This window comes from Halichondria panicea, chromosome 13 (genome assembly GCF_963675165.1).
Source record: "Halichondria panicea chromosome 13, odHalPani1.1, whole genome shotgun sequence".
Lineage (NCBI taxonomy): Eukaryota > Metazoa > Porifera > Demospongiae > Suberitida > Halichondriidae > Halichondria > Halichondria panicea.
In genome coordinates this window covers 1393998-1419728 of record NC_087389.1, presented here as the reverse complement: position 1 = coordinate 1419728, position 25731 = coordinate 1393998, and the positions used below count along the sequence as shown (strand labels likewise).

At 42.5% G+C, this 25731-nt stretch overlaps 5 protein-coding genes across 5 annotated transcripts; 1 reads left to right on the top strand and 4 right to left on the bottom strand.

Annotated features, from left to right (window-relative positions):
* Positions 1-641: 641 nt before the first annotated feature.
* Positions 642-10193, bottom strand: LOC135346495 (uncharacterized). Its single transcript, XM_064544123.1, has 13 exons — positions 9946-10193; positions 9585-9886; positions 9205-9436; positions 8946-9026; positions 8131-8291; positions 7900-8062; positions 6911-7059; positions 6774-6846; positions 6624-6689; positions 4257-4451; positions 3908-4065; positions 1087-1315; positions 642-863 (listed from the first exon to the last, which is right to left on the bottom strand). The coding sequence occupies exons 2-13, from the start codon at positions 9836-9838 to the stop codon at positions 738-740; spliced, it is 1887 nt and encodes a 628-aa protein (XP_064400193.1). The 5' UTR covers positions 9839-9886; positions 9946-10193; the 3' UTR covers positions 642-737.
* LOC135346496 (cleavage and polyadenylation specificity factor subunit 7-like) lies at positions 6442-25221 on the top strand. The gene is made up of 14 exons (XM_064544124.1): positions 6442-6451; positions 21563-21620; positions 21742-21858; positions 21927-21963; positions 22446-22609; positions 22774-22877; positions 23272-23334; positions 23401-23483; positions 23546-23716; positions 23884-24011; positions 24075-24209; positions 24310-24502; positions 24602-24752; positions 24954-25221. The coding sequence occupies exons 2-14, from the start codon at positions 21564-21566 to the stop codon at positions 25054-25056; spliced, it is 1506 nt and encodes a 501-aa protein (XP_064400194.1). The 5' UTR covers positions 6442-6451; position 21563; the 3' UTR covers positions 25057-25221.
* LOC135346493 (DENN domain-containing protein 2B-like) lies at positions 11055-19816 on the bottom strand. The gene is made up of 21 exons (XM_064544121.1): positions 19652-19816; positions 18198-19086; positions 16866-17892; positions 16491-16604; positions 16325-16405; positions 16150-16191; positions 15695-15746; positions 14586-14657; positions 14424-14464; positions 14246-14371; positions 13951-14121; positions 13708-13785; positions 13548-13640; positions 13364-13393; positions 13049-13276; positions 12687-12848; positions 12154-12414; positions 12006-12093; positions 11451-11505; positions 11312-11355; positions 11055-11256 (listed from the first exon to the last, which is right to left on the bottom strand). Exons 2-21 carry the CDS (start codon positions 19082-19084, stop codon positions 11240-11242), a joined length of 3669 nt encoding a protein of 1222 aa, XP_064400191.1. The 5' UTR covers positions 19085-19086; positions 19652-19816; the 3' UTR covers positions 11055-11239.
* LOC135346498 (E3 ubiquitin-protein ligase Siah1-like) lies at positions 19904-21550 on the bottom strand. The gene is made up of 3 exons (XM_064544127.1): positions 21391-21550; positions 20554-21286; positions 19904-20216 (listed from the first exon to the last, which is right to left on the bottom strand). The coding sequence occupies exons 1-3, from the start codon at positions 21470-21472 to the stop codon at positions 20027-20029; spliced, it is 1005 nt and encodes a 334-aa protein (XP_064400197.1). The 5' UTR covers positions 21473-21550; the 3' UTR covers positions 19904-20026.
* LOC135346499 (uncharacterized) lies at positions 25167-25720 on the bottom strand. Its single transcript, XM_064544128.1, has 3 exons — positions 25592-25720; positions 25490-25540; positions 25167-25441 (listed from the first exon to the last, which is right to left on the bottom strand). The coding sequence occupies exons 1-3, from the start codon at positions 25695-25697 to the stop codon at positions 25269-25271; spliced, it is 330 nt and encodes a 109-aa protein (XP_064400198.1). The 5' UTR covers positions 25698-25720; the 3' UTR covers positions 25167-25268.
* Between the last annotated feature and the right edge of the window lie 11 nt (positions 25721-25731).

Genomic DNA, 25731 nt, shown 5'->3' with positions numbered 1-25731 from the left:
TCATTAAGAGTTAGGCGTGTACATGATGGTTTAGCTGTTAGCTGGTTCACTTCACTACTCACTGAACTGAAAAACACTTCATTACTAGACTCAGTACACGACTATGATACACTAATGTACTGCCAAGGCTCATTTGATCTGCCTACTCAACTGTTGTATCAGTATCAATACATTGCATGCAGTACCATAAATGTGCATAGGCACACAATGTTATGACTGTGATGACCAGGACAGATGCTTATTTCTGATGGTATTGTAGTCAACACATACACCATTTTTAAAGCTCCCTTAGATACACATCACAACCTAGGACAATTGGAGACAATATAACAATGTATATATACAATCACTCGTACACTAGTACTGCATGCCTATATCAAGATGTATAAAGTAAAACTTTATTACATGTCTATTATGTGGTCACAAGCAATTAAGTCATGCACCCTGCCACCCTCAATATAATATAATACAGCCAGGTTAATGGAGCCTAAAGTAACAGGCGTTTCAACCTATGCCAGTTAGCATGCGACCTTTTATTACAGCCACTGTTGGTGACCACTACAACACTACAGACATGCAGGTTTCACACAACACTGTTTATTCTACACACAATTATTAAGACCATTGTAACTTAATTCGCATTTCAATAAGTATATGTGAAATTCAAATACACAAAACTATATAATTTTATCATTATTGACTGAATTGAGTTTTGGACGAGGAAATTGATTCTACAGCTAGCTAGTTGAGAGGGACCTGCTATGAGTGTTGAGGTTTGGTTTGCAGCCATCTTTACTGAAGCAGTTCCAGTTTTGAATGCACATTCCTTTGTGACTGTGCATCATAAGATCGTGCAATGGTGCCTGTAGCAACAAGCAAAGCCATGCAGATAATAACAAACATCCCTTACAAACAATTGACACAATTATAATATTGACTACAATACCCAAGGAGTCCATAACCTATATACACACAAACGTGAAATTAACACGTAGGAGCAAGCCAGGGTTCTATCCTCATTTCTCTTTTTAGTGGACTTCACCACAGATATGTGCTATGACGATGTCTACAGTAAAACTGTAATACCTCATTTTGCAGACAAGTCCTAAGGCTCTCCACAGTGAAGGTGTCGCCTTTATCCTCGTCGACCTTCTTCTTTGAGAACTGTCTGACAGCTGTTTTGTTCGTCTCTGGCTTCATTGCATTGAAACGGCCGCAGGAGCTGTCCAGTGTGTCCCAGAGAACCAGCCTCTTATATGCAGACCATTGCCGATACTCTATACACAATCTAGAGAGTACCTTGTTGCCCGGATACCTGGGGCAAGTTAAACTACGTAAGTCTGTGATTGGGGACTTAGTTAGGCTAGTACATATAAGCTTCTTATACTTTATGGTTTGAAGGCACCCTGCTGTTCCTATAGTTAGTGGTGGCTATTATTATAAGTGAATTGCTGAAACAGGTGGCCGGTACAAAATGTATGACAGCAGAGTCTATCTATACAAGTCATGTTAATGAGATAATCTGACACGGCATTTAATAGCGGAATTGCTTTCACCATTTAAAGAGTAATACAAACCTAGTCACGTTTACGTAGCTGTACAAACTCACAGCATTACTAGTACACATTTTATATAAGGGTCAGGTTTTCCTTGCTGCACTATTATCAATGGACCCAATACGGTAACATCATATCCCTGAAGTCTAATGGATTCCGGCAGACAGATGTCTGTTCAAAAGGTACACAATAATGTAAGAGTGTTATCAGAAATACCAATTTGTGGTGAGATAATTAGCAACAGGTGGTAAAGTTCTTATGCATGTGCATGAAACTTTTTTGCACAAATTCCAACTTTTACTGATAAAGTATGATTGGCTGATACATATTACGTCCCTAGCAACAAGTGCATGTGTGCAACACCGAAGAGCAAATTTAGGAAATATGATTCCATGGTAAAAACTAATAAGCCAAACAGAGTCCATGGAAACTCTCAGCTATATACACACACACCAAATAGAGGCATACACCCGAGGCTCTCTGTTTTGGCATGAAATCATGAGACTGCTCAAATCATATTACCTTTTCAATAACAGGAAGAATTAGCATATAATTATTATAACGAAACGTTACATACCCTGTGTGCATATAAGTGTAACGTAGTCAATGGACAGAGGAAGTGCCAGCTATATACGTGTATGACTGGAGAGTTACCCTAAGGACATGGTGGTTGTCTGGGGGCTATATTTGTAGTAAACAAAGCAGACAATAAGAGGGTACTTGAGACTTGAGAGTGCATGTGTACACAGGGGGAAGCCATTGTGGTTACAGGACAAGAGTGTTAAGAGGTTTTAGCCTCAGTTATGACAGGCTCTTGATAATGACTGCCCCCCACACACAGCGGTGGTTACCTCATGAAAGTCTCTGAGTAAGTCAGCACCTTTTGATGAGGCTAGGGATACTTGAGAACCTAGGGAGACCGGGACAAATGCCACTATCGGCTTTCCAACACAGCTGTATAAGTTCAGTGCTGATTTGCTCAAACTATTAGATGATAGGAATTATTTGTACACATAATTGAGAAAATTACATGCTTAATTAACAAAAGAATCACATAATTGTTTTGAACATGTTCCTACATGTATAAATAATTATTCAGCCATGCAATAAGGATACACTATTGCGTATGGGTGCAGCTGTTTTGTTATTGGTGAGTGCATATCGAGTTATTGTAGCGAATAATTCCCAGTTGGTATATCACGTCCGGGTGAGGGACACCACAGCCCTAGCTCTATCTCCCCACATCTGCACACTGCTCTCACTTAACAGACTTCAGTCACCCACAAAATGGCCAGTTATGGATCAAATCCGTTGTCTTGGTTTGTCAAAAGGTACATGAGCTAACGGGACAGTCATGAGGACCATGAGAAAGTAACTCGGTAATGTGTCAAAGTGGTACTACATTCCAAGCAAATTATCGAAGCCATTTACGAGGAATGAGACACCATTATATGGGATCATGTATTAAGTAGTATTATTGGAATTTCAAAGGAAGTAAGAATGTGACCTAGGTACTGGTGCATGCCGTGAGGACCACAAGATATGCACTCGCAAGATTTCTCAGGGCTAAAATTAGATATACCGAAAAGGCTAGGTATCCATTACTATTAATTTTAGCAATGTAAAACTGTGATTGCAATTAAGCTTAACAATGGGTATGCATGTTATGAAGATCAAAGCTATTTTTTTGTACCTCACACACTTAATTACATATACTACACACAAGCACGCACACACTGTATGTGGTAGGTCGATCATTATTCCATTCATGGGAACTGTGAGTATAGTGTTACTAGTACACATTACAGGCAGAGAAGTTGATACGGTTGTCAAGGAAACTAGAGATAGCCAATGGGAATTTCTTACAGCATGAAAACAAAAGGCTGAGCAAGCTGTCATAATGACAGGGAATGACTAACGGTTACGAGCTAATGCATATACACAAGACAGCTAAGGTCTATTGGTCACCAAATATGACTACTACAGTTCGAATGCTATTAAATTGGGAGGCTACATTTACACGATTGTTATAGTGCAATGGGGACAATTAATTGGTACTTGGCTGCATATGCTTTATATGCATGGAGAAGTAATTATGACTCATAATCATGCAAGCAATGGCGGGGGAAAGTAAATGTAGACGTACGCAGCACAGCTGTGTTGCATGTTGTTCCTCCGAACGTAATTGGCCAAGGATGCTAGAAATGTAACTATAGCGTTAATCAATTAATTAGCAATAATTACATGCATGAATGACTCTAACCACATAACAGTCAATCCACCATATGCCACATGTACTGCATGTTTCAACGACAGCTGTTCCCTATTTAATTACATTATCTCTGACTCACGTTGGAGACAATTTTGCTTTCTCCAGAATCAATTTCCAGCATCTGAGAGGGGGTGTGGTCTTAAGACGGAGCTTTGAATAGCGGATGATCTCTGCCCCCCGACTAACGAGGATCAGTGGAGTTGTAAATCTGTTGGGCTTGAGTAGTGATAGGAGGTCCTGTATGTAGTGTGTGCATGTGTGTGTGTGTGTGTGTGCATGTGTGTGTGTGTGTGTGTGTGTGTGTGTGTGTGTGTGTGTGTGTGTGTGTGTGTGTGTGTGTGTGTGTGTGTGTGTGTGTGTGTGTGTGTGTGCGTGCGTGTGTGTGCGTGCGTGTGTGTGTGTGTGTGTGCGTAGGTATAGTTACTTACACAGGTCTGGTGAGGATAAAGAAAATCAATAGAGACAACCATACGGTCCCTAGCCTGCACCGACGAGTTTCTGCCGTTGCTTAGCAATGATTGTGGGCGTGGCACTGGTATGGGTGGGAGAAAGGAGTGCTCTGATACTGACTGCTGACAGCTATCGTCGGACATATCCACGTAAGCCATGAGCTCCACACGACCCTACAGGAAAGGATCAGGAAAGGATAGGGAAACTATACATGAAATAATACAAGTTATGGTGGGTTAGCCGGAAAGGCTAGACACAAAGAGATAGCTTCAATCCACATAATTGGATAATAATTGTTTCCACCATAATTATGCTGCTCACTTTGGAGACAGCTGATCAAACGTACTCAACAAATTTTGTGAGCTTCCTGTTATTACATTAAAAGCTGCCCCTTAGCCACAAATATATTGTTGCTGGGAATTTCTGTACGGCCTAAGATTTAACAGTACTCCTGTGAGAAGCAGCTGCATATAGTCAGGGCGTGCTACAAGACAGAGCTCCAAGTGCGGGCAACTTCTTGGCACTGACACTATGTTGCTATGTCTACTGGAAACAAAGAACAATGCAATATCAAGATGCATATACACAGTACACAGTCCAAGGACCCTGTGTATCTCTAGGTTCAAGGTTCTACCAGTATTGCACTATCTACACACACTGTAATTGCTGTAAAATGTATTTTAATTTTTAACTAATCGATTACAGATGTGACAGGGATTTCCGTGAGCGTGAGTAGGGAAGGCTAACGTAATTAATGAGGGATTCGCTTAATTGATTTCATTAATTGACTGTAATGTCATTATACCGTCCTGTGAATTACTGAAATTGGGGATGGTTAGCATAATGGCTGTTTTTTTATTACTCACTGACCAACTCCTATGCAAACAGCAATTGCCTAGAGACTAGCGCTGTACACACGTACGTGACGCTAAATGATGTTGTAATAGCTAGCTGTATATACATATACACGTTATGAGATCAGGTAAAACTTCCGAATATGCATTACAACTTAACATCAGTCATATACTAATTATGTTAAACAACTCACATAATTACATGTGTATCTATCTCCATAATTACCTGTGTATCTATCTCCATAAATACCTGTGTATCTATCCCCATAATTACCTGTGTATCTATCCCCATAATTACCTGTGTATCTATCCCCATAATTACCTGTGTATCTATCTCCATAAATACCTGTGTATCTATCCCCATAATTACCTGTGTATCTATCTCCATAAATACCTGTGTATCTATCCCCATAATTACCTGTGTATCTATCCCCATAATTACCTGTGTATCTATCCCCATAATTACCTGTGTATCCTATCCCATATAACTAATCTCGATGTTAAGAGATGACAAGCGCTACTTATAGGGTGTATGAAATACCTGCTAACACTATACGTACAGCACAGCATTAAAAACTCTGACACAATTACATTGCATGCACAATTTGTGACAGCAATTACCGTTACAAATAACCATACATCTAATCAACAATCCAATGGGATGGGATGTACACAATGACACACCCTTGTTCTGTACACACTAATAAGGGGACCCAATATGTAATTGCTATACATGATGACATGATGCACTCAATGTGTACAACTAACTATAAAGTGACTAAACAAACGTAGCAGCTTGGATATGAAAACTACAGCTCAGTGTATTTAATAACAACTCTCAACTACAGGTGCAGACTTTTGTCTCTATGGCCGTGTTTTCACATCTTCTGTAATGGATTTATAAACTTATTCAGAAGCAATTAATCAATCAGTAGACTCTGGGACAGAATGTCTCGCTGTGTTTATATGGTTGAGTGCATTTGCTGCCTAGTAACTAAAGCACAGGTGCTGTATCTTAACTAGGGCTCCAACAAACAAGGTCTGATCACTCAACAGCAAAGGCGTACCAGTGGGTGAAGGGGTGGTTATAGTGAGGGGGTGTCTCAATTTTGTTGGCTATCACATATTTGCAACTTGTAGCCAAACTATGGAGCCTTGATGTTGCTTAAACAGTGGGTATAAATACAAAACTGATGGTGTGTGGTTTACCAGCAACAAGCAGCTATCTTGTAGGTTGGCACGCCTCATAAAGAGAAGTGGAGAGTTTAAGAAATTGTTTGTTTTCTCCTTGTTGCTAATTGGGGGAGGATGAAAATATATACACCTTACAAAGCCAATATTATTAATACCACATCAACAATGTGATGTTGGAGGACAAATCTCAACAAGGAAACCGGTAATTAAGGGAGTGGGCAGATCAATTGATAAAGCCTTACATATGCTGGCCATAATAATTGATATAGCATTGACAACGTAGGATATAGGTGTTACCTTAACAACCATGTAGATGAACTCGGAATCTCTTGCATTCTTGTCAATAACTTCATCATAAGAGTACTGTATGTGAGTGCGTGCGTGTGTGTGTGTGTGTGTGTGGATTTTCGAAGGAACAAGGAAATCTTGTAACGTAATTTAAATTACCTCTCTTACTCTGGTGTCTCCACACAACTGTTGTATAGCTTCCTCCGGCCAACCAGCAAACAAGTCAGATTGCCTACAAATGAAATTAAATACCTCCGTAAAACAACACTAGCTCACATGATACACCACCCACGTACCTCATGTTGGCGAGTCTGTATGTGTACTCCGAGTCAATCTCCACGGGGAAGACTCTCTTGCACACGTCCGGTGGTACCAAGAGACACTCCACATTCTCCCGGCTAACAATGGTGGCGTTACGAGGCACGTTGTGAATGACACCTGTCTCCTGCAAGGCCGGCCGGGTGTAATTAATAATAATAGAACCCTCAGATGGAGAGAAGAGATATAATAGAGAATATAATATAATAGAGAGAAGAGGTAAGTGCCTATAGAGGAGACCAACACTGTACATGCAGATGGCATGAAGTACATGTATAGGATGGCGACATTGTGTAACACATCACTGTGTATAGTCCGTGTGGTTTGAAAAGGAATTCAAGCAATGATAAGGTTCTTTCCTGCAAGAGCACCGATATGGATCGTATCAAGTTTAGGAAACTGTATCTCACTTCAAAGCTGCCCACAGAGATAGCATTACAGACCAGACAGTATAGTGGCTCTAGAGGGACTGTTGACAATGCAATTAGTATAATTATAGTATGGTTAAAAGTACGTACAATATGGGATTAATAGCACTTTGTAATTGAGTGCTAATAGTCCCTTATTGCACGAGTAACCATACTAGATTTTTAATCGTGTATGAGGAAGTTTTCTGCAGCATTTTCAGCCGCGGCCATTCATTCGAAAATAATATGTTGTCACTGACAGCGTGCAATTACTGGACCAGATATGATAAGGGATTGATGTACACTCTCCAGTCACTAATAGGAATCATATGATTAATAGTATGGCTAAGAGTGCAATATGGGATTAATAGCACGAGTAACAAGCAATGGCAAGGATACTAATTGCACGAGGCGTAGCCGAGTGCTATTAACCTTGCCAGTGCTTGTGTTATGAGTGCTATTAATCCCTTGACGACGTGCAATTAGATACGCGATTAATCACTGTATGAATCACAGTGAATAATAGGACAACATGCGATTATTACAATAATAACACTCACCCCAAACACAGCTCCTTTCTTTAGCACTATCGCTGTGCGCGAGTACTTCTTCCCAGTGCTCTTGTCCTCGTGCTCAATGTTGACGAAAACAGACCCGGAGAAAATAACATAGCAAAAAAGAGGACGATGACCAGTGCGAATCAGGACTCGCTTCTTTTCGTACCTATTTTATAATTATTTATTTATTGTCACAAGTTATAATAATTATACGTACCGTACGTACAAGTTCACCTTGTGTAAGCACAGTGCTTGCAGAGGTAGAGAAGGTTGTCCTCTTGAAGTGACTTGCTGAAGAGTCGTCGTATGAGTGATGCCATTCGAGTGATGTCAGTTTGAGAGCGTTCCTTGGAGCTGGTGGCTAGCAGTGTCCGGGCCCACACTGGCATGTACACCTGTGTGTGTGTGTGTGTGTGTGTGTGTGTGTGTGTGTGTGTGTGTGTGTGTGTGTGTGTGTGTGTGTGTGTGTGTGTGTGTGTGTGTGTGTGTGTGAGGGGGGTGTGGAGTGGGTGGATGGATGCTGGATGCACCAAAATGGCCAGCTTATCAATTACATTGCTTGCCATTGTACTTAAACTACTTCTAATTTTAACATTGGATATTTGCCAAGACTGTCATTATGGCCAAAAATGAAACGTTTTTACTAAAACAGTAAAGGCTATTAAAAATAATGATATCCCATAGTTTTTGGCAAGTTTTTGTCCCAATAAAAAGTTGAATTGAGCCCCCATAATTACTTCCTGTACAATAACTTTATCAATTAACGAACGAGCTGCCCTCCAACCATCCCAAATCTAATGGAAATAAAACCATCCAATCTCTGGGTGTGGGCAATATCAGGTTTGGCAAGACAGGCACACACTTGTTAGGTGGACCACAGAAAAGCATGGAACTATTAAGTAACACAATTAGTATAGAATCTCATAATATTATACAGCACATCCTGAATTTCTGGGAATCAACATCCTGTATTTCTAGGAATCAACATCCTGAATTTTTAGGAATCAACATCCTGTATTTCTAGGAATCAACTGTCAATTCCCACTCACCACATTGGAAGCAGAGAAGTAGCTCTTGGTGAACACAAGCGTCTCTGTGGTGAACTCAGATTCCATAGAATAGTAGTTCAGCTGCAGGGGGGATATACAGGACACTGTACATGCGGCACATCTGTTCTTAAAAATCATACAATTCCTCTCTCTACACAAACACTCAATATACGTACAGTAAGTGCGTACATTCACACCACCACCCAGACGTACACAGTGACTCACATACATACCCCTAGGTTGCTAACTACCATGTCACCTGATCTAGAGTCTGCACTGAGTCCTTGTCCATCTCACGCGAGTACATCTTGAGAGCAAGGTGGAGCCTCACAAACAACCGAATCATTCTAATGGCATAGCGTAGTTTGTCCCTCAACTCCTCTTTGGTGAACCGAGCTCTCACCACCAACGGTTTTATGGGTAGCATGCAAGACATGTGTCTAGACATCCTTCTCCGAAGAGCGCGGTTGCTTAAGCTTCCAAATGCATCACTTCCAAAAGATATGAATGGGGAAAAGGGTATATATCGACTGATAGTACATTATCACGAACAGATTTTGTATGCTATACATAATTATTACGAGGGAGTATAAAAATTGAAAAATTGCTTGTCACTGCATGCAATATTAATGACCTCACCTATCTGATTTGCTAGCGCCACTTAATGAAGAACTGTGGAAATAGGAACTCATATTGAAATTCTTGCTCAAAGACTTCACCGGCTTCTGTGGAGAAACCTTCTGACCATAGTCAGGCTCACTCTTCATACTGTGGAAGCTGGCCTTTGAGACTGAGAGTTTGCTGCTGAATGAGGGCTCCATGTGAGATTGTTGTCTTTTGAAGCCCTCGTCAGTACTCTTGCTGATCTGACGCAGACTTGTACCAGTGGCCATTGGGGAAGCAAACGCAGTTGTACTTCCTCAGAGATCAGGAATAATTGGCTGTGAGGGATACATAGTTACACACATTGTGTCATGGGGCTTCGAATAGATAATAATACCTAGTTCAATGTCTCTGTCCAGTAGTGAGCTCTCACTAAGCAAAGACCTCCAAGGTACAATGTAGCACATTTTCACGGTAGTTGTTGGCATGGTGAAAAATGTGCAAATTGGAAAAGAAGTTGAGCTGAGAAGTGGTGATAATTTAATTAAAATCATAGAAATACGAAATCTAAATGTTTTCCAGTTTGGTAAAGATCATTAATGACACTTACACAGAACGTGAACATCTATTCAACTTTGATATCAGTGATCATTTCCTATCAAACAAAACTGAAAACAGACTTGACAACCTTCATGAGTTTTTAACTGCATAAAGCGCCTGTGTGAATGACTATGTCTAAAGAGAGCACAGAGAGGCTAGGAAGAGTGTCCTCTGTCGATATAGCCCCTATCCTCCATCGAATAAGTCCAAGAAAATTGAGAAAACGACTGTTTCCAAAAACAGAGACTAGATGCTCAACAAGGCCTGGAGAGTCTTGCCCATTAAGGAAAACAAAAAGAGCTAAAACAACCAGAGGAACTGTAAAGAATCAAAAATCAAAATCAAAGGCATTGAGCGCAAAACTGTTGACACATTCCGAGAACAGACAAAGTGAACATTCCAGTGACAATCACCAGTATTCCAGTCCACCTGGGCGTTGTATCACCACAGACACAGTATCAACCAATACCACTGATGTTATTGCTGAGACTGACAGTACTAGGGAGACTGACAGTACTAGTGACTACCTCATCATCATGAGCCCCAAGACACCTCAACAGAAGGAGAAGACACAGCTGGCGCGACAGAAACAGCTGGAGGATATGAAAGTAAGAGAAGCAGCTTTTGCAAGAGAGGAGAGATTGCTCAAAAGAAAGGGGCTCTGGACAACACCTGTCAAGAAGCAAACTGGAAAGAAGATCACATGGAATGCAGACAATCCTATTGTTTTTAATTACCAACAAGTATAGTATCATATGGTTTTTATCCTGCAATTTGTGTATACTATTAAATATTAGCTAGTACACACAAGTTGAGCTCTGAGTTGAAGTTGCTAGGCTAGGCAAGACAGCTCCACCCTTATTTTGCACATGACAAGCCACCCAACGAAGGTACTTATTTATACAATGATCTTTACCAAATTCATTGCTGAGGGAACTGAATTGCAGAATTTGTGGTTTACAAAACTAAAGCACTCTAAATTTATAAATAGGAAACTAGCTGGGCTAGCAAGGCTACACACAAACAAGGGGCAAGGGGTTCACATACACACAGTGATATAAAATGGCTTGCTTGAGTTTCACGCAAACAATTCACTTCTTTTTCATTCCTGCAGGGAACAAAGCAAATGTTCAATACCGTTATGATGAATATTGTGTACAAACCTTTTGCTAATTTCCATCTGTCAAATCTTGACTTTGAGCTAAAGCTGAAAAGGTAGAGATTACGGTAAAAACCATCATCACAATGAAATAAACCTACACGACTTAATTTTTACTCCCTAAATGGTAAACTAGAGCTTACATTTCTATGTCTCGACATCTTGGCTGGAGTACAGGGAGCTGCTGTTCAAAGTGACCTGCAATGAAGACAGAGCACACAGTGAAGCAACAGTGCATGGGCTAATACCATACAGGCAACATAAGAGCACATAGTGAAGCAACAGTGCAGGGCTGCATTGAGGGGGGGCGAGGGGGGTAATTCTCCCCCCCCCTAGGATCTGGCAGATTCATTTGTATTGCTATAATTCTGATGACTTCGCCCCTCCTACATTTTTAATTAGCCCAATTCTCCCCCCTGATCCAAAATCCTGGATGCAGCCCTGCAGTGCATGGACTAATACCATACAGCTAGCAACATAAGAGCACACAGTGAAGCAGCAGTGCATGGACTAATACCATACAGCTAGCAACATAAGAGCACACAGTGAAGCAACAGTGCATGGACTAATACCATACAGCTAGCAACATAAGAGCACACAGCGAAGCAACAGTGCATGGACTAATACCATACAGGCAACATAAGAGCACACAGTGAAGCAACAGTGCATGGACTAATACCATACAGCTAGCAACATACTCTGAGCAGTGGTCTCTTCTTTCGCTGGATTCTCTCGCTGCTCAATGAAGTTCTCAAATAGCTGTGACATCTGGAACGCCTCCAAAAACTGTACCCATAGCAACAACACAATTAGGGACATTCAAACAACCACCCATACACCACATACCCTTTTAGTAGACTTTGAACTGAATGTCTCAATGAACTCCGGCCTCTGAAACTCCTTCTCATTCTTAACAGGCTTCATGTACGCCTTGTAGTCGCCATAGAGATATGCAAAGAAGGTCATAAAGGTGTTAACAACGATCTCATCAGCCCGACGGGTGGAGGTGGCCCCTTTCTTGTATTCCCCTGAAACTACAGAGGAGCTGAGAGAATGCTCCAGGTATTGGTAGAGTTTTGTGGGGAGGATAGAGGTCTCGTCCCCAATCTATACAATATGGGGGAGGGGGAAGGGTGAGAGAAGTAAGTAAACACACAGATACACAGATAAGCATTTTCAGTGTGTCACATTCTCAAGGGAAATAAGTACAAAGGACAGTGTCAATTTCGAAAACAATAATAACCCCTTACAGAGTTGAGAGCATTCATAGACACACACATGCACATACAATATATATATTGTACAATTCCAATTAATCTACTTTAAGTATTTGACAGCTACATTCATAGTACATAATTATGATACATTGTATACCTCACCTTCATGACAAACTTCTTCTTTTCCAGGTCGATGACGAGGGCGTCCTCCATCTCCATGGAGTCCAGCTCCTTGATGAGGGACGGGTTGATGCCAATGATGTAGGGGAGCGGTGAGCATACAAAGTCTATCAGACTGTTCGGCAGGACAGGAATGAACACATGCTGTCAGGGAAAGAAACGATTAAAACTGATTATTACATGTATAATACTTGTACACTGATTCTACTGACAATTTAACGGACACATGATAAAGGCTGGGTCCTACGTGTATAAGTCCCCTTCAATTAGAACCGGCTCTGTAACCAGAGTTCTGATGGTCCATAGAACAAAGCCCCCCCCCATGCACTCCACTCCTTTGTCACCTGCCACTCGAAGGGGTAGAGGAGTGCCAGGAGAGCGTGTGCACAGCCAGAGAGTAGACTGAGTGAGTTGGCACAGAGGATGACCCGTCGCTCGAGCAACAAGGACGAGAATATTTGAATGATCTTGCGGGGGCTCAGAGTAGAGAAGAGGAGGGAGAAGTCGATATGCTCCAGTCTTGAGTCCATGGGTCGAGTCAGTACCACAGTCTCCAGTCCAGCACCACGAGCCTGTGGAATGGAACGAGGACAATACATAAGTCTGAATTCCATACACACACAAATATTAAACAAACAAAACATAAATGGCATACTTACACCAAATGCTCTGACTTCCACACTCCTTCCCTGTAGGAAGAGGAAACACATCATATAATAATTGTACATGGTGTGAGTTGATCAGCAAGAAGCCTTGTCAGATCAAAACACCAACTTTCAGTATTATTTTTCTTAATGACTTGCAATTTCACAGTTTACTATAATTATACACAAACACACTCACAGGTCTGGGGAAGGGGTTGGCCTGAATAGCCTTGAGGAAGGTGAACACAGCCGACGACGACACAGCTCTCCTTTTCTCTACCTCGTCAAGGATCTGCGTGCAGATCGGGGGGAGGGGGGTAATTTGAACATGGGCACAGGGTTGTGTATAATGAGTGTACCTTTTCGTAGAGGGAGAAGCAGCCGAGGGGACTCACGATACAGTACACCTCAGGAAGTCTGGGACCTTTTCCAGACGGCTGAAACAAGAGTGAAAGCGTAATCTAATTTGTCAAAATCGTTTTGGAAATGTGCTAGAGAATGATCTTTGTTTAGAATTCACTATCCTTAAAAAAGCTCTATATGTATGTTTTCAGAAACCAGAATTTACTAACAGTTATAGGCTTTCAGAGTTTCCTACTCACCAACAGTCTCCTGCAGTAGCCGAACCTGCGACCGCCCATCATGTCGGTGAGCACAAAGGAGAAGCTCTCACTGTTATAGCTCTTGGTGGGCTTCCATTGGTCGATGTCGGGGAAACAGAATTGAGGGATGGCAAGTAGTGCCGCGTCCTTTCCAGAGAACAACTGCTCAGGCTGGAGAGGGGTGGGGTGGATTTGCAGATGATTACATACTATAGTGGCAAATACAGTACACATGTACAGCCTTAAATGGGAACAAGGAACAAGGAACATGCACACACACTGTGAGAGGTCTCACCGCGGGTGGGAAGGTGTAGGTGATCTCTGTGTCCAATGCTCCCTTGCCTTTGTCCTTGAGTTCCACCACGAACACGTACTCAAACAGCTGGTGGTACTCGGACTCTGTGTCATCGAGATCCGTTGACTGTATGGAGGTCAAATGTCACCACACACACTCTGGGAGCGATTTTGCTTACCTTGGATTTAGGTGTTACATGTCGGAGCCGAGGCATTCTACCTGTAAGGATCATATGATTGTCATGTGAGCACGGGTACATAGTTGGTTAACACAATATTATTGTAAGGTACAGACTGAGGTATTGTATACCCTCAAGCCTCGTACATGTATGTATACGTACTGATTGTGCCCCCTTTCTCATCGTCACTGCTGCTATCAGTCTCTTCGTCCGGTTCTTCGCGGAGGGTGGGAGCTGTGTGTGTGTGTGTGTGGGGGAGAGGGTTTAGTACGGCTACTTAGTACATATACACGTAGGTTGTGTGTGGGTGGTGGTAGGAGGCAGTTTTTTGTCAATCACTTTATCAGTGAACCCTGCAATAATCAATACCCTGGTCATCGTGAGAACAGAGATGAATCTTGATAGAGTGACACTCGGGAGATTGATTAGAGGAGAGCTGTCTGACATGGAGAGAGTCACATGATCTACGTGGGAACACTAACAATCTAGCCCCAGTCTGTGGTTTAGGGGACACCAGTGGCTTGGATAGTCGAGGAAGTGGCCTATCAGTGTTCATACTTGTAGCGATCGAGGCCTTGTGTCAAGTTACTTGTAACTATAGCTACAAGGACTACAGCTAGCTCTACAGTGGGCACACATCTAGAGAGACTCTAACTGGTTGAAAAAACACAACCACAGTATTATATAGCGAGCAAGTATACAACGCTTGTCTTATTACTCTTTCAATAGAGCCAACTATAACAAACTGTTGATTCACAAGTCGTACACATGAGTACGTAGATCTATACATATGATAACTAGCTAGAGCCTGATCGATAGTCAATACTATTGACCAAATAAGTCCACTGTATAGGGTACACAAATGCAGTGAATAAACATACCATGCAGGCTGTTAATTACACCATGCATACACAACCTACAGTGCCCACCCCAGGACACAACACCACACACACTCACACGTTGCAAGCTCTGCAGACTGCCTCCTGTCATCACAAGGCAGCTCTGGGGCTGAGTGGCGCTTGAAGATACGCTTTATACTCATTCTCTTGAAGCTCATTTTCTTTACAGATTACTTTTAACTGAACTACTTTTACTTACAAGTGTATAATGCCAACAAGGCCAGGCACATGCACTTATATCATTATAATTAACGTGTGTACACACGAGGGGAACTCCCTTGGACAGCCCCCAAACTGCCAGCTGGCAAACCACAATGGTTTCAACAACAAGCCATATCATATGCATGAATACCATATCATGAATACACTTACTTTCAGCCTTGTACTGAGTCTTGTTTCTGAATCGACCAAGAAACCCCTTTTTCTGTTTGTGTGTGCATAGTATGTGTGAGAGTGACACAGGGCACACAACTACAATATATGTACCTAAAATTAAAAAACGGACTAGGCTAAACAATGAGGCACTTTTACTATGGTAGCTGTACTCATTAATTAGTGTGCATGCAGCATGACGCAGCAAACACATGTGATTCAAGCCATAGCCAGCTAGATACTTAAATATTTAATACCCCTGTAGCATTAACGTGTTGACAATCAGCGAGGCTTCAAGGTGGTTGTATATACTCAGAAGGAATGTTGGGAGTATTAAAGTGCAGGGAGAGTATAGCTAATAGCTAAAGAGTTGAGAAATGCTTTGAACTGGACGGTGTAATTGGCAAAGTGATATTGTATTCACTGCAGCCAGTCTATGGCTTACTAACACTCACCTCTGGCTTTGACTGAGAGTCTTTCCTGCCTCTCTTGGGGCTCTGTGTGTGTGTGTGGGGGGGGGGGGGCAGAGGTTTTAATGGCTACACAAACAATCTTGATCCTATATCAATAGTACAAAGCACAGAGAGGTGTGTATGTTGGTGTGTGTATGCATGTCAGGTGGTCCCTTACTGCACTATCCTCAGGCAAATCTCTTGGCATGGTCCCAACCAAGCAGCTGCTTGTAAACTGCTGAGACTTACTCCGCTGATTCTGTAGAGAGAAAATCACATAAATGTCTTACTTGTTTCAAGTACATGTATAAACGAAGCTATAGGCACTTGTGTAGTTCACGTACCGCACTGGCCTCGATCATGGAGATGGGTCTGGAGTCAGAGGAGTTCTTGAGATGCCTCACTCTGGGAGGCTTCTTGGGAGGAGACTGCTTCTTGCTCTTGCTCTTACCCTCATCCTAAGCAGAGGACAAACAACAGCTAGAGAGTGGCCGGGGCACATTAATGCAGAAGATACACGTGCTGTATACTAGCTAGCTGATTCGAAGGGTTACAGTTACACAAGCATCACAGAAAAACAGACTAGCACTCTATATAGGAAACACCGTACAAACTGTGATGTGGGTGAAGCAATTAAAATATAATACTGTTAAGTAATGCATGACATTGTACATGTAGCTAATCAAATACAATTAGCCATTGTAGCAACAGGTACTGACCGCAATTTTGGAGGCTATGCTGTCATCACTCGTGGACCTCGTGAAAGAATTGTTCCTCCTCCTTTTGTTTTTGGCTGCCTCCACTGGCTCATTGTTGCTGAGAACTGTCCCAGCTCGATTACGATTGTACTTTGAACCTGACACTGCCAAGGGTTTTGAATTCGAAGGTGGCTTGGGGTGGGAGTTCAGGGTAGGTGGTGCGTACGCAAGTCCCGATGAAGGAGTGGTCGGTGTGATAATTGCATGACTACGGTAGGGGAGTGGTTTCCGTACTGGTGCTGGACTTGGGGTAAGGTCTGGCATAGTTTGACTGGTGGATAGGGAGGTGCTCGAGTCGTACTTATCAATAGAGTCCTTCCTCTTAATCCAACTTAAATCCGATTTGATTTGAATCGTCTTCTGAGGTGGCTTCAGGATTCGTGCAGGGGGAGCAGGTCTGGTCGGAGGAGCGGAGCCTTTTGCCGGTTCTTTGGGAGTTTGAGAGACTCTTGTATCTGTGTCACTGGTAGTAATACTGCCTGAAGAGGGTGAGCCTTGAGTAGCTGATGGTCTGTTAGTCTCCTCACTGCTGACTTTTCTTGGTGGAGATGGTCTTGGTGGAGACGGTCTTATCCCTTGTGGTGGAGCATTCTCCCTGGCAGGCAATGATGGTTTGTTAGTCTCCTCACTGCTGACTTTTCTTGGTGGAGATGGTCTTGGTGGAGACGGTCTTATCCCTTGTGGGGGAGCATTCTCCCTGGCAGGCGATGGGCTCTTTTCCTTTGACTCCACAGCTGGCTTGCTCGTCTTAACGGCAACACTGGCTACTTTTATGTTAGTCTGTTTATTGGTTGCACCCACGGTAGAGTCTTTGTCATCACTGACTGACTTGCTTGGTGGTCTAGCTCCAACGCTAACATCATTTTTGGGGGGAGAGCTTTCAGACACTGTGGTTCTTGTGCGAGGAGGCTTTGGCTTGTTGGAGGTTGTGTCTTTGGCAGTAGTATCAGAGGAAGGAAATGGATCTATTGTCTCACTGTTCTGTGTGCTGGGAGTGTGGGGGAGGAGCAGTGACAAACAGAATGTCATGTGGGGTATATAATATAATCATTATAGTATGGCACTACACGAAATTGTCCTAATGTTGCCTTGTGAAAAGGTAACTGATCACAGTACAAGCTACACGACACCTAGTAAATGGTGCCAACCATAGACTAGTATAAAAGGCTTCACTTCTATGAGCATCCATTAAAACTAACCAGGAGCACTCTGAAGCAATATGAACTTAATTTACAAGTTTTTGAAAACTATGATACCTAGGAGATGGATTACAATGCAATATAGCTAGCTTACTCCTCATTCAACAACTTCTGCATTTGTTGGAGGCTCCTCTCTGTACGTGTCAGTCCATCAGGGCCAAGAGGTTCCTCCTTTTGCTTGCCCCCAGTTGGTAACAGAGCTTGAAGGGTTTTCACAGCTTTGACCTTCTCGTCATTCTGAACAGTGATGAGCTTCGATGCAGAACGTGGCTTTGGAACGGGACTTTGGGGTGTCTCTGGTTTTGTTTCTAAATCAGACTGAGTTTTGCTTCTAGTAGATCTTGGAACTGGAATGGGTTTACTGGCTTGTCCATCTGTATTGTCAGACTGACTACGCAACGATTTCTTCTCCGTTTTCTCAGGTTCCAACGGCTGTTCCTCTAAGCATTGTCTATTCTCATTCTCTAAGTCTTCTGCTTGCAATTCTTTAGTCGATTCCTTAGTCAATGAGTCAGACCCTCTCGTTGATTGCTTAACGAGCCGTGGTTTGGGCACTGGTTTGTTCGATTCTCGTCGCTTGCTGTCAGATTGGTTTGGAGACGTATCCCCAGAAGTGGGTGTGTCTTCCGTGCCCGTAGAGGAAATGCCGGCGGATGGGGAGCTAAGGTTAGAGGTCATATGTGGTGGTAGTAGTGGCGATTTGCTTTGAGACAAGACTACAACAGACGAACATTTCGCATTGCGACTTGACGGGCTTACAGATACCGACGAGCGATAGGTGACTTTAGATCCCTCAGCTGATTGAGCGGATTGTTCCGGAACACTGAGTATTCGTTGGAGGTGACCTTTGTTGTCTTTCTTTGTAATGTCCTTGAGTTGACCGGTGTGTCTGGTTTTGGCGATCAGTGCGGCAAGGCCTCCGCTACCACTGTGTTTAACGACAGCTGCGTCCTCACTAAACACATCGTCCTCTTCCGACATTCCTGGGGGGCAGTCAAGTGAACACACACACCATAAAAATAACGCATCTCATGAACACTAACACAGAGTAATCTCACACAATGCTTAATCTCACAAATGCTGTGACATTGTTATCTACGATGGTATCATAGTGAAGGGTTGTACCCTATTGTCTCATATGCACAGGAATAACCTGTGTGGTGTTGTGTGATGACAAACCAACCATGGTTATCAATGGTGTATTTAGACTACTGCCTTTCAAGTACTCGAGCTTAGGACTCAATAAAAACAAATGGTTTTGAACAAGCCACACAAATCTCACACATTATATTGTGGTTTTGTGGACATGAAAATCGTCAACGCAAAGGTAACCTATCGGTACTTAGGCTACTGAACGTTGCATTTGTTGCGTGTACGCTAACATAATCAAGTCCACGACAACACTAAGGCAACTAACCCTTACACACTGATATCCTGCAAGGTGCGATCATGCATTGGCTACACTATACTCTATAATTATGTAATCTTTGGCTTCATAGTAAAAGCTAGAGCTAGTTTGTATATCTATCTATGATCAAAATAATGTACCTTTGGTTTTTGTAAACTTTAGCTTGTGCTTATATTCCCAAGCCTCCGCTCAGTCTCTGCCGTACATCTTAACCTCTCAGCAGCTCATCATATGATCAGTTATTGTCAACACTAGCTATAGGATATACCTTTTCAATAGCACGCCAATTCCTAGTGCCAAGTATAGTATTAATAGTAGTATGCATGCCCACATGTTTGAGTTGGTAAAGATCATCACTGTCTAGCCCCACCCTCCTTTTTTGCAGTCAAAAATTAATTTTTTCCAACAATTATATTTTTTAGGGTCAGATTGACAAGAGAGGGGTGGATGGGATGGCATGGTGTATACTGGTAGCTAGGGAAAGAAAAGAGAAACTTGTATGATTATAACATGAATCAGAAAAATGATTTGAAGATCGTAACATTGATGGCAAGGTTTCCATTCTCGCCAAACAGTTGTGCCATGGTGGTTTCAAAGATGAGACAATCATTGGTGGAAATCACACTCGCGATTCCTTCGTGGATGCTCCGTGGCTTTGCCTCCCATGTCAGCTTGCGACCATGGCCCATCAGCTCTAGTTTGTATCTGCATGGGACAGGGTGAAAAAACAGGATAATTATGACTGTACACTGAGCCAACATTTAATTACAAGTTCTTGTACACTTACAAAAGCTTTAGTATTATAGCTAAACCTTATAATTATGTGAAGCTGTGAGCATAATCTAGCTATAGGGGGGAGCCTCGTTCTAAAAAAGGAAATGGCAGCTGTCAGGGAATTAGGGCTGGTCACAAGTTAAGAGTTGGATGTCACATTACTGATAGTTGCTAGTATTACAAATGTCAACAATGTCATTCATTTCATACACAACCACGCTCACTAGCATGGTAACCTGCCAACACATACACACACACATGTACATACCTAAACGATTCAGCCTGTTTCTCTGTCCCTATGATCTGCACCACGGCAAAGAACTGCTGATGCCCCTCGTGTCTTTCTTGCTTCTCCAGGACCAGCATGAAATAGTGATCGAAACACGACTGCATCATCACCCAGTCTACTGCTCCGGGTAGGTTAATGTCCGTGGCCAAGAACACAATGTCTTCGCCGTGAAGAGTAGTAATCGTCTTGTGTGCTGTGAGTAAGTGGTCCAGTACAAGGTCCAAACTTCCGTGCCATTTACACGAGGTCCCCGGACAGGGGCAAGAATAGGGTCGATATTCACACACATCCTCATGAGTTCGTTTGGCTTTGTGCAGGAATCTCAGAGTGCACCCTGAGTGGACGTACTTACACGGGAACTGAACAGTCTCTGCAACTTTCTCCATGGCCAGGTTTCTCACTCCTCCTAACGGGCCTCGGCAGCTCGGGCAGCATAGGACCTTCGGTTTGCATTGAGTACATATTAGATGGCCGGACTCGCATTGGAATATGGGGGGTAACACATAGTCAAAACACACAGGGCACTCGAAAAGGGTGGCTAGGTCGGCCGTGGATGGGGGTGGTGGTATAGGGATCATTGGTTGGATGGGCAGGGCGGCTGTTACGGTGGGCGTTGGTAGGGGCTGTGGGGCAGGGAATTCCCCCACTTCCATCTCTTCAGGGCTGGTAACATTCAACGTACGAGGAGGTTTGCTCATCTCAACTATGGAACCTGTGCACATGGATTAATTTTGTGTTTCTGATACAGAACCTAATACACACAGAATTCTGACAAGCTAAGCAAGATCACTAGTACTTGTGGCATGCTCTCCTTACCTGTGGATACACGTAAAAGAGTGATAGGAGAGGTTCTTGCTGATCCTGTACTGTGTACGTACGTATGTACGTACGTGTACATGTGTTGACTACCTACTTCAGCCTTTTATCTCTGTCATGTGACATATTGAAGGAATTTCCTTAGTATCACACGACCGAGACGTGCTCTGAAAATGGCGACAACAGAAGACTGGCTTTACACTGATGATCTTGAGGAAAGCCTTGCCGAGGTGGAGTTAAAAGTGCTACACTAGCAATGTATCACATTTTGTGCATGCTTTGATTCGTGTTTTGTAACGTGTAAGTTTACGTACGTCTCGCCTCAAATCGACAGTAATATTTAATATACAGGGTGGCTCTCGAGGTCGATTGGAATCGATAGATTCTCGCCTTGGTGACGATCTCCTTGACGATGTTCTCACCGCCCCCTCCAGGGCACACAATGCCACGCCCCCAAATGCTGATGAGGTGTGTGCAATGACTGTAAAAAGTTACGACTCTATTTATATGTGTTTTTTTGTTGTTTTTACATTCAGCTTCTTGGAGTCAAGATAGACAGTGAAGCAATGGAAGGTTTGTTATTTGGTTGTGCCCTGTTAAAGTTTGTTTTGTTTCACTTTCATTAATCTTAGTTAATTATAGTGTTATGCGTATACGTTATTTTATTGTTGATCTCTTAATAGTATTGATTGCTACTTTCACGACTGATTTCTATTTTTTGGTATAATACTAACTCATAGAATTTTATTTTCCTCTCTTGGATATGGTAGCGTGCACAATTTCTGTCTCATTTTCTCTTCTTTTTCTCGGTTTTACTAGAACTAGTAATACTGGGTATTGTTGTCATGCCTTAGATCTCCTGTTTCTGTGAACATCGATTTTGTATGAATGCCATTTCTAAACATAATTATTTGCTCGCAAAAATATGATGTGAATGAAAAAAATGAACCAGCTTTAGGTTACATTTACCTACATGTACAGGGCTTAAGATAACAATGCCTACGTGTAAAATCCATAAGCATATTATGCAGGCCTATCAATGTCATTTTTTCTAGAGTCTGGTTCAGCTAGGTTCAATGCGGACCAGATGACGCGAACAGTTCAGGCCCGACTAGAGAGCAACAAAACTTCCCAGGGGATTCTTGGTAGTGGGGGCAGCTTGATTTACTCGCGGGAGCCAAACAGAAAGAATTCCATCTTCATTGGAAATCTCACATGGGTACGTAGCATAGCTCAGAGTGTCAACCCACTTCGTATATCTTAGAAAGCATTCCCGAAAAGACCGTTAAGTTTAAAAAGTCATTCACGAAGAAGTTACAGTACACTGTGTGTGTGTGTGCGTGTGTGTGTTAATTGCTGCTAATTTGTTTGTCTCCTCTTTAGTGGACCACGGACTTGGACCTGGTAGTAGCGATGGCTGAATCCGGCCTGGGAGAGGTGAAGAACGTCAAGTTCTACGAGAACAGAACTAACGGACAGTCAAAGGGGTACGGACAAATTATTATTACTGTATAATAATACCAAGGGCGTATAAAAGAAGAGAGGGCATGCAACTCCACTATCAGTACACGTAGCTAGCAGAGTTCAAATGTGGGCGGAGGAATGTGTGCATTTGCTAAAAATAGAAATTTTAGCATTTCATGCACATTCATCCGCCCACGTTTGAACTCTGCTCATTTGCTGTTGCATGCCCTCTCTTCTTTTATACGCCCTTGATAATACCGTATAGCAGGAAATTTTCACTATTTGGCTCGAGAGCCCTCAGAAAAAATGTTTGTGGGTTGTAGTATTCACGTTGCTCTGCCCTTGAAAAATGTGAAATGTTGCACCTCATGAAAATTTCCGACTATACGGTAGTTTATTCTTTCTATCTCTCTGCAGGTATGCATTGTTGGAACTCTCTAGTGAGCAATTGGCAACCACAGCGTGTGAGAAACTACAGGAGTAAGTGTCTCTCTCTATCTATTGATGCATACTGGCAGTGTTGATTTTATGACTGTCTCTTCGCAGGGTTGTCATACATAAGCAGAAACCGTTTGTAATGTATGCACTCAAAGTTAGTCCTCACACATTTGAAGCAAAGTGCATTTCAGGTGCGTCATTTGTATCATTACTTGTGTACTTCCTTGTGTTCATCTCTCAATTATACCTCCAGTAAAATCAGGGATCCCGAGTAGCAGCTTACCGGTAACCAGCTCCACCAATGGGTTTACAGCCAGTGGGTTTACAGCCAGTGCCAAGATCGTCGCCCCTCGTCCTAGCAGCAACACCTTCTCTGCCCCTTCTGGTCTACCCATGATGCCACCAATGCCTGGACTGCCACCAGGTACTTGTACTGTACAAGTATAGCCTTCCTAATCTAGAGTGTTGAGTGCCGAGTCAAAACTACAATACTTTTCTGAAATTGGTGTTTTGATTGTGTCCTAATTATCATTATTTTACCATAAAATGTGTATGTATGTAGTATCAACTGTAACTGCTTGATCCCCTCAGGCATGCCCCCTCCACATATTCCCGGGATGCCCCCTGGGTTCCCTGGCGCTGGTATGATGAACCATAGTCTACCCGGACTAGCTGGTCTGTTGCCTCCCAGATTCCCCCCTGTTCTACCAGGCAGCACAGTGAGTGGTGTACATGCACAGAGAGGATCTTGATAACAATGTTTTTCCTCTCTTTTTGCTCAGCATGGATTTGGTCTTCCCTACATGCCTGGTATGGAACATATGAAAACGGCCGGTGCTCATCTCAATCCCGCATTCCTCCATGATATGACGCAGGGCGGGTCAGGTGATGCCTCCAAGAATACTCCTCAGAATATGGTGATCTTCCATACTAGAATTAAACTGTTTTTATTGTGAATAATTTTGTTTTCGTGGACTGTTGGGACATTACAGTGTATATATTGTGCTCTTTTTTTAGATGGAGCTGTTCTCTCGGTTCCGGAACATGGCTGCTCAGGGTGGGGTTGGCACAGGGGGTGGGAGTGTGCCAATGTCCATGGATGGGGGAGGGGGGTCCAGACTGTCCGAGGATGAGGCATCTGATGCCAACCAGAGGAACAGGGCCATTTCCAGCAGTGCCATACACAGGGCACTCAGTTACTCCAAAACAGGTACCTCTTTTATGATATTGTCCTGTATGGTCAATGAGTGTTCTTGAACTCCCTAGTATGGTCAAGGCTAGTATGGTCAATAGATACATTGTTTTACAGGTGAATTTGAGGATGCTATAGACACTCTGAACCTTGCCATTGGGCTCATCAAGCAGTCTGTGACTGGACACACGGAAACTAGCCACATCATCATCCAGACTCTCTCTGACTGTTTGCGTGGAGTGGAGGAACAATCTTCTGCCATGTCAAAGTCTGTTCATTTAGAGTAGAGTAGTCATTGCTTGCTGCAGTAGTGTGTATGTACGTACTTACAGTCCCTCTCTAGTTCTTGAAAGTTGGAGTAGGTCTTTTAATTTCATAGTGGGTCTTAGGATTATGCAAATAGGAATAGTTTATTCGTATAATTATGAATAATATTATGTTTTCATTACTCTCTCCTTCTCTTTGTTAGGAGATCTCGTCGAGATCATCGTAGTCATGACGACAGAGGGAGCCGTAGCCATGGCCACAGGAGCAAGCATCACAGAGACAGGAGCAGAGAGAGAAGGAGATGAACTATTAATGACATTACTTTGACTTAATACTTTGACTTAATTGATTACTGAATATACCCTAACTGCAATATGCCACATGCATGCATGAAGATTTAATTTGTATACACGTACATGTAATGACTACCGTTTATATTGTAAGTGAAAATAAATTTATAAAAACAACAACGTTGAAATTAATGTCACAAACACACACAAATCATAAATTGTTAACATTATGAAGCACTTTCAATTGAATTTAAAATCTTGCCTCTGACGATCAAGCTCTCACAAGCAATGAATGGCAGGAGTTGAGTGTGTGCGTTCTCAGGGTCCACAATCCTTGGAGCCATCATCGCCGCCACTGCCTCTCGTTCTGACGAGTAGCGCATGTGCATCAAGATCACTCCTGGAAAAACAAAAATAAAAGACTGTGAAAATTAAAAAAATTACTTACCCAGTTGTTGACATGTGAACATATACTGAGAAACAGCAGCCTGCATGATTTCTGTGTAGAGAGAGAGTTGTTGTAACTCTAATGTCAATGTTTGAAATGTACCTGTTCTTTCATAAGGACTGCCCGAGTCTTGCAGTCTTGAGATAAGCTTGTTGAATTGCACACTCATTTTCACTTCTTTACTCCTGTCATTCTGAATAGAGCCCATCAAACAAATGTGCTTTATTTAGAAATCAATATGT

Excerpts from the sequence above, each read along its gene's own strand:
- LOC135346499 (XM_064544128.1), bottom strand. The coding sequence starts at position 25,697 with ATGGGCTCTATTCAGAATGACAGGAGTAAAGAAGTGAAAATGAGTGTG. Across the intron at positions 25,541-25,591 it reads CAGTCCTTATGAAAGAACAG|AAATCATGCAGGCTGCTGTT; the intron begins GTACATTTCAAA and ends CTCTCTACACAG. Across the intron at positions 25,442-25,489 it reads GTTCACATGTCAACAACTGG|GAGTGATCTTGATGCACATG; the intron begins GTAAGTAATTTT and ends TTGTTTTTCCAG.
- LOC135346498 (XM_064544127.1), bottom strand. The coding sequence starts at position 21,472 with ATGTACACGTACGTACATACGTACGTACACAGTACAGGATCAGCAAGA. Across the intron at positions 21,287-21,390 it reads TCTTTTACGTGTATCCACAG|GTTCCATAGTTGAGATGAGC; the intron begins GTAAGGAGAGCA and ends CCATGTGCACAG. Across the intron at positions 20,217-20,553 it reads AAACAGGCTGAATCGTTTAG|ATACAAACTAGAGCTGATGG; the intron begins GTATGTACATGT and ends TGTCCCATGCAG.
- LOC135346493 (XM_064544121.1), bottom strand. The coding sequence starts at position 19,084 with ATGTCGGAAGAGGACGATGTGTTTAGTGAGGACGCAGCTGTCGTTAAA. Across the intron at positions 15,747-16,149 it reads ACTCTCAGTCAAAGCCAGAG|AAAAAGGGGTTTCTTGGTCG; the intron begins GTGAGTGTTAGT and ends ACACACAAACAG. Across the intron at positions 13,394-13,547 it reads CCAACCCCTTCCCCAGACCT|GGAAGGAGTGTGGAAGTCAG; the intron begins GTGAGTGTGTTT and ends CTCTTCCTACAG.
- LOC135346495 (XM_064544123.1), bottom strand. The coding sequence starts at position 9,838 with ATGGCCACTGGTACAAGTCTGCGTCAGATCAGCAAGAGTACTGACGAG. Across the intron at positions 8,292-8,945 it reads ACTTCTCTGCTTCCAATGTG|GTGTACATGCCAGTGTGGGC; the intron begins GTGAGTGGGAAT and ends ACACACACACAG. Across the intron at positions 8,063-8,130 it reads AAGCACTGTGCTTACACAAG|GTACGAAAAGAAGCGAGTCC; the intron begins GTGAACTTGTAC and ends ATTATAAAATAG.
- LOC135346496 (XM_064544124.1), top strand. The coding sequence starts at position 21,564 with ATGGCGACAACAGAAGACTGGCTTTACACTGATGATCTTGAGGAAAGC. Across the intron at positions 22,878-23,271 it reads ACTAACGGACAGTCAAAGGG|GTATGCATTGTTGGAACTCT; the intron begins GTACGGACAAAT and ends ATCTCTCTGCAG. Across the intron at positions 23,484-23,545 it reads TGAAGCAAAGTGCATTTCAG|TAAAATCAGGGATCCCGAGT; the intron begins GTGCGTCATTTG and ends TTATACCTCCAG.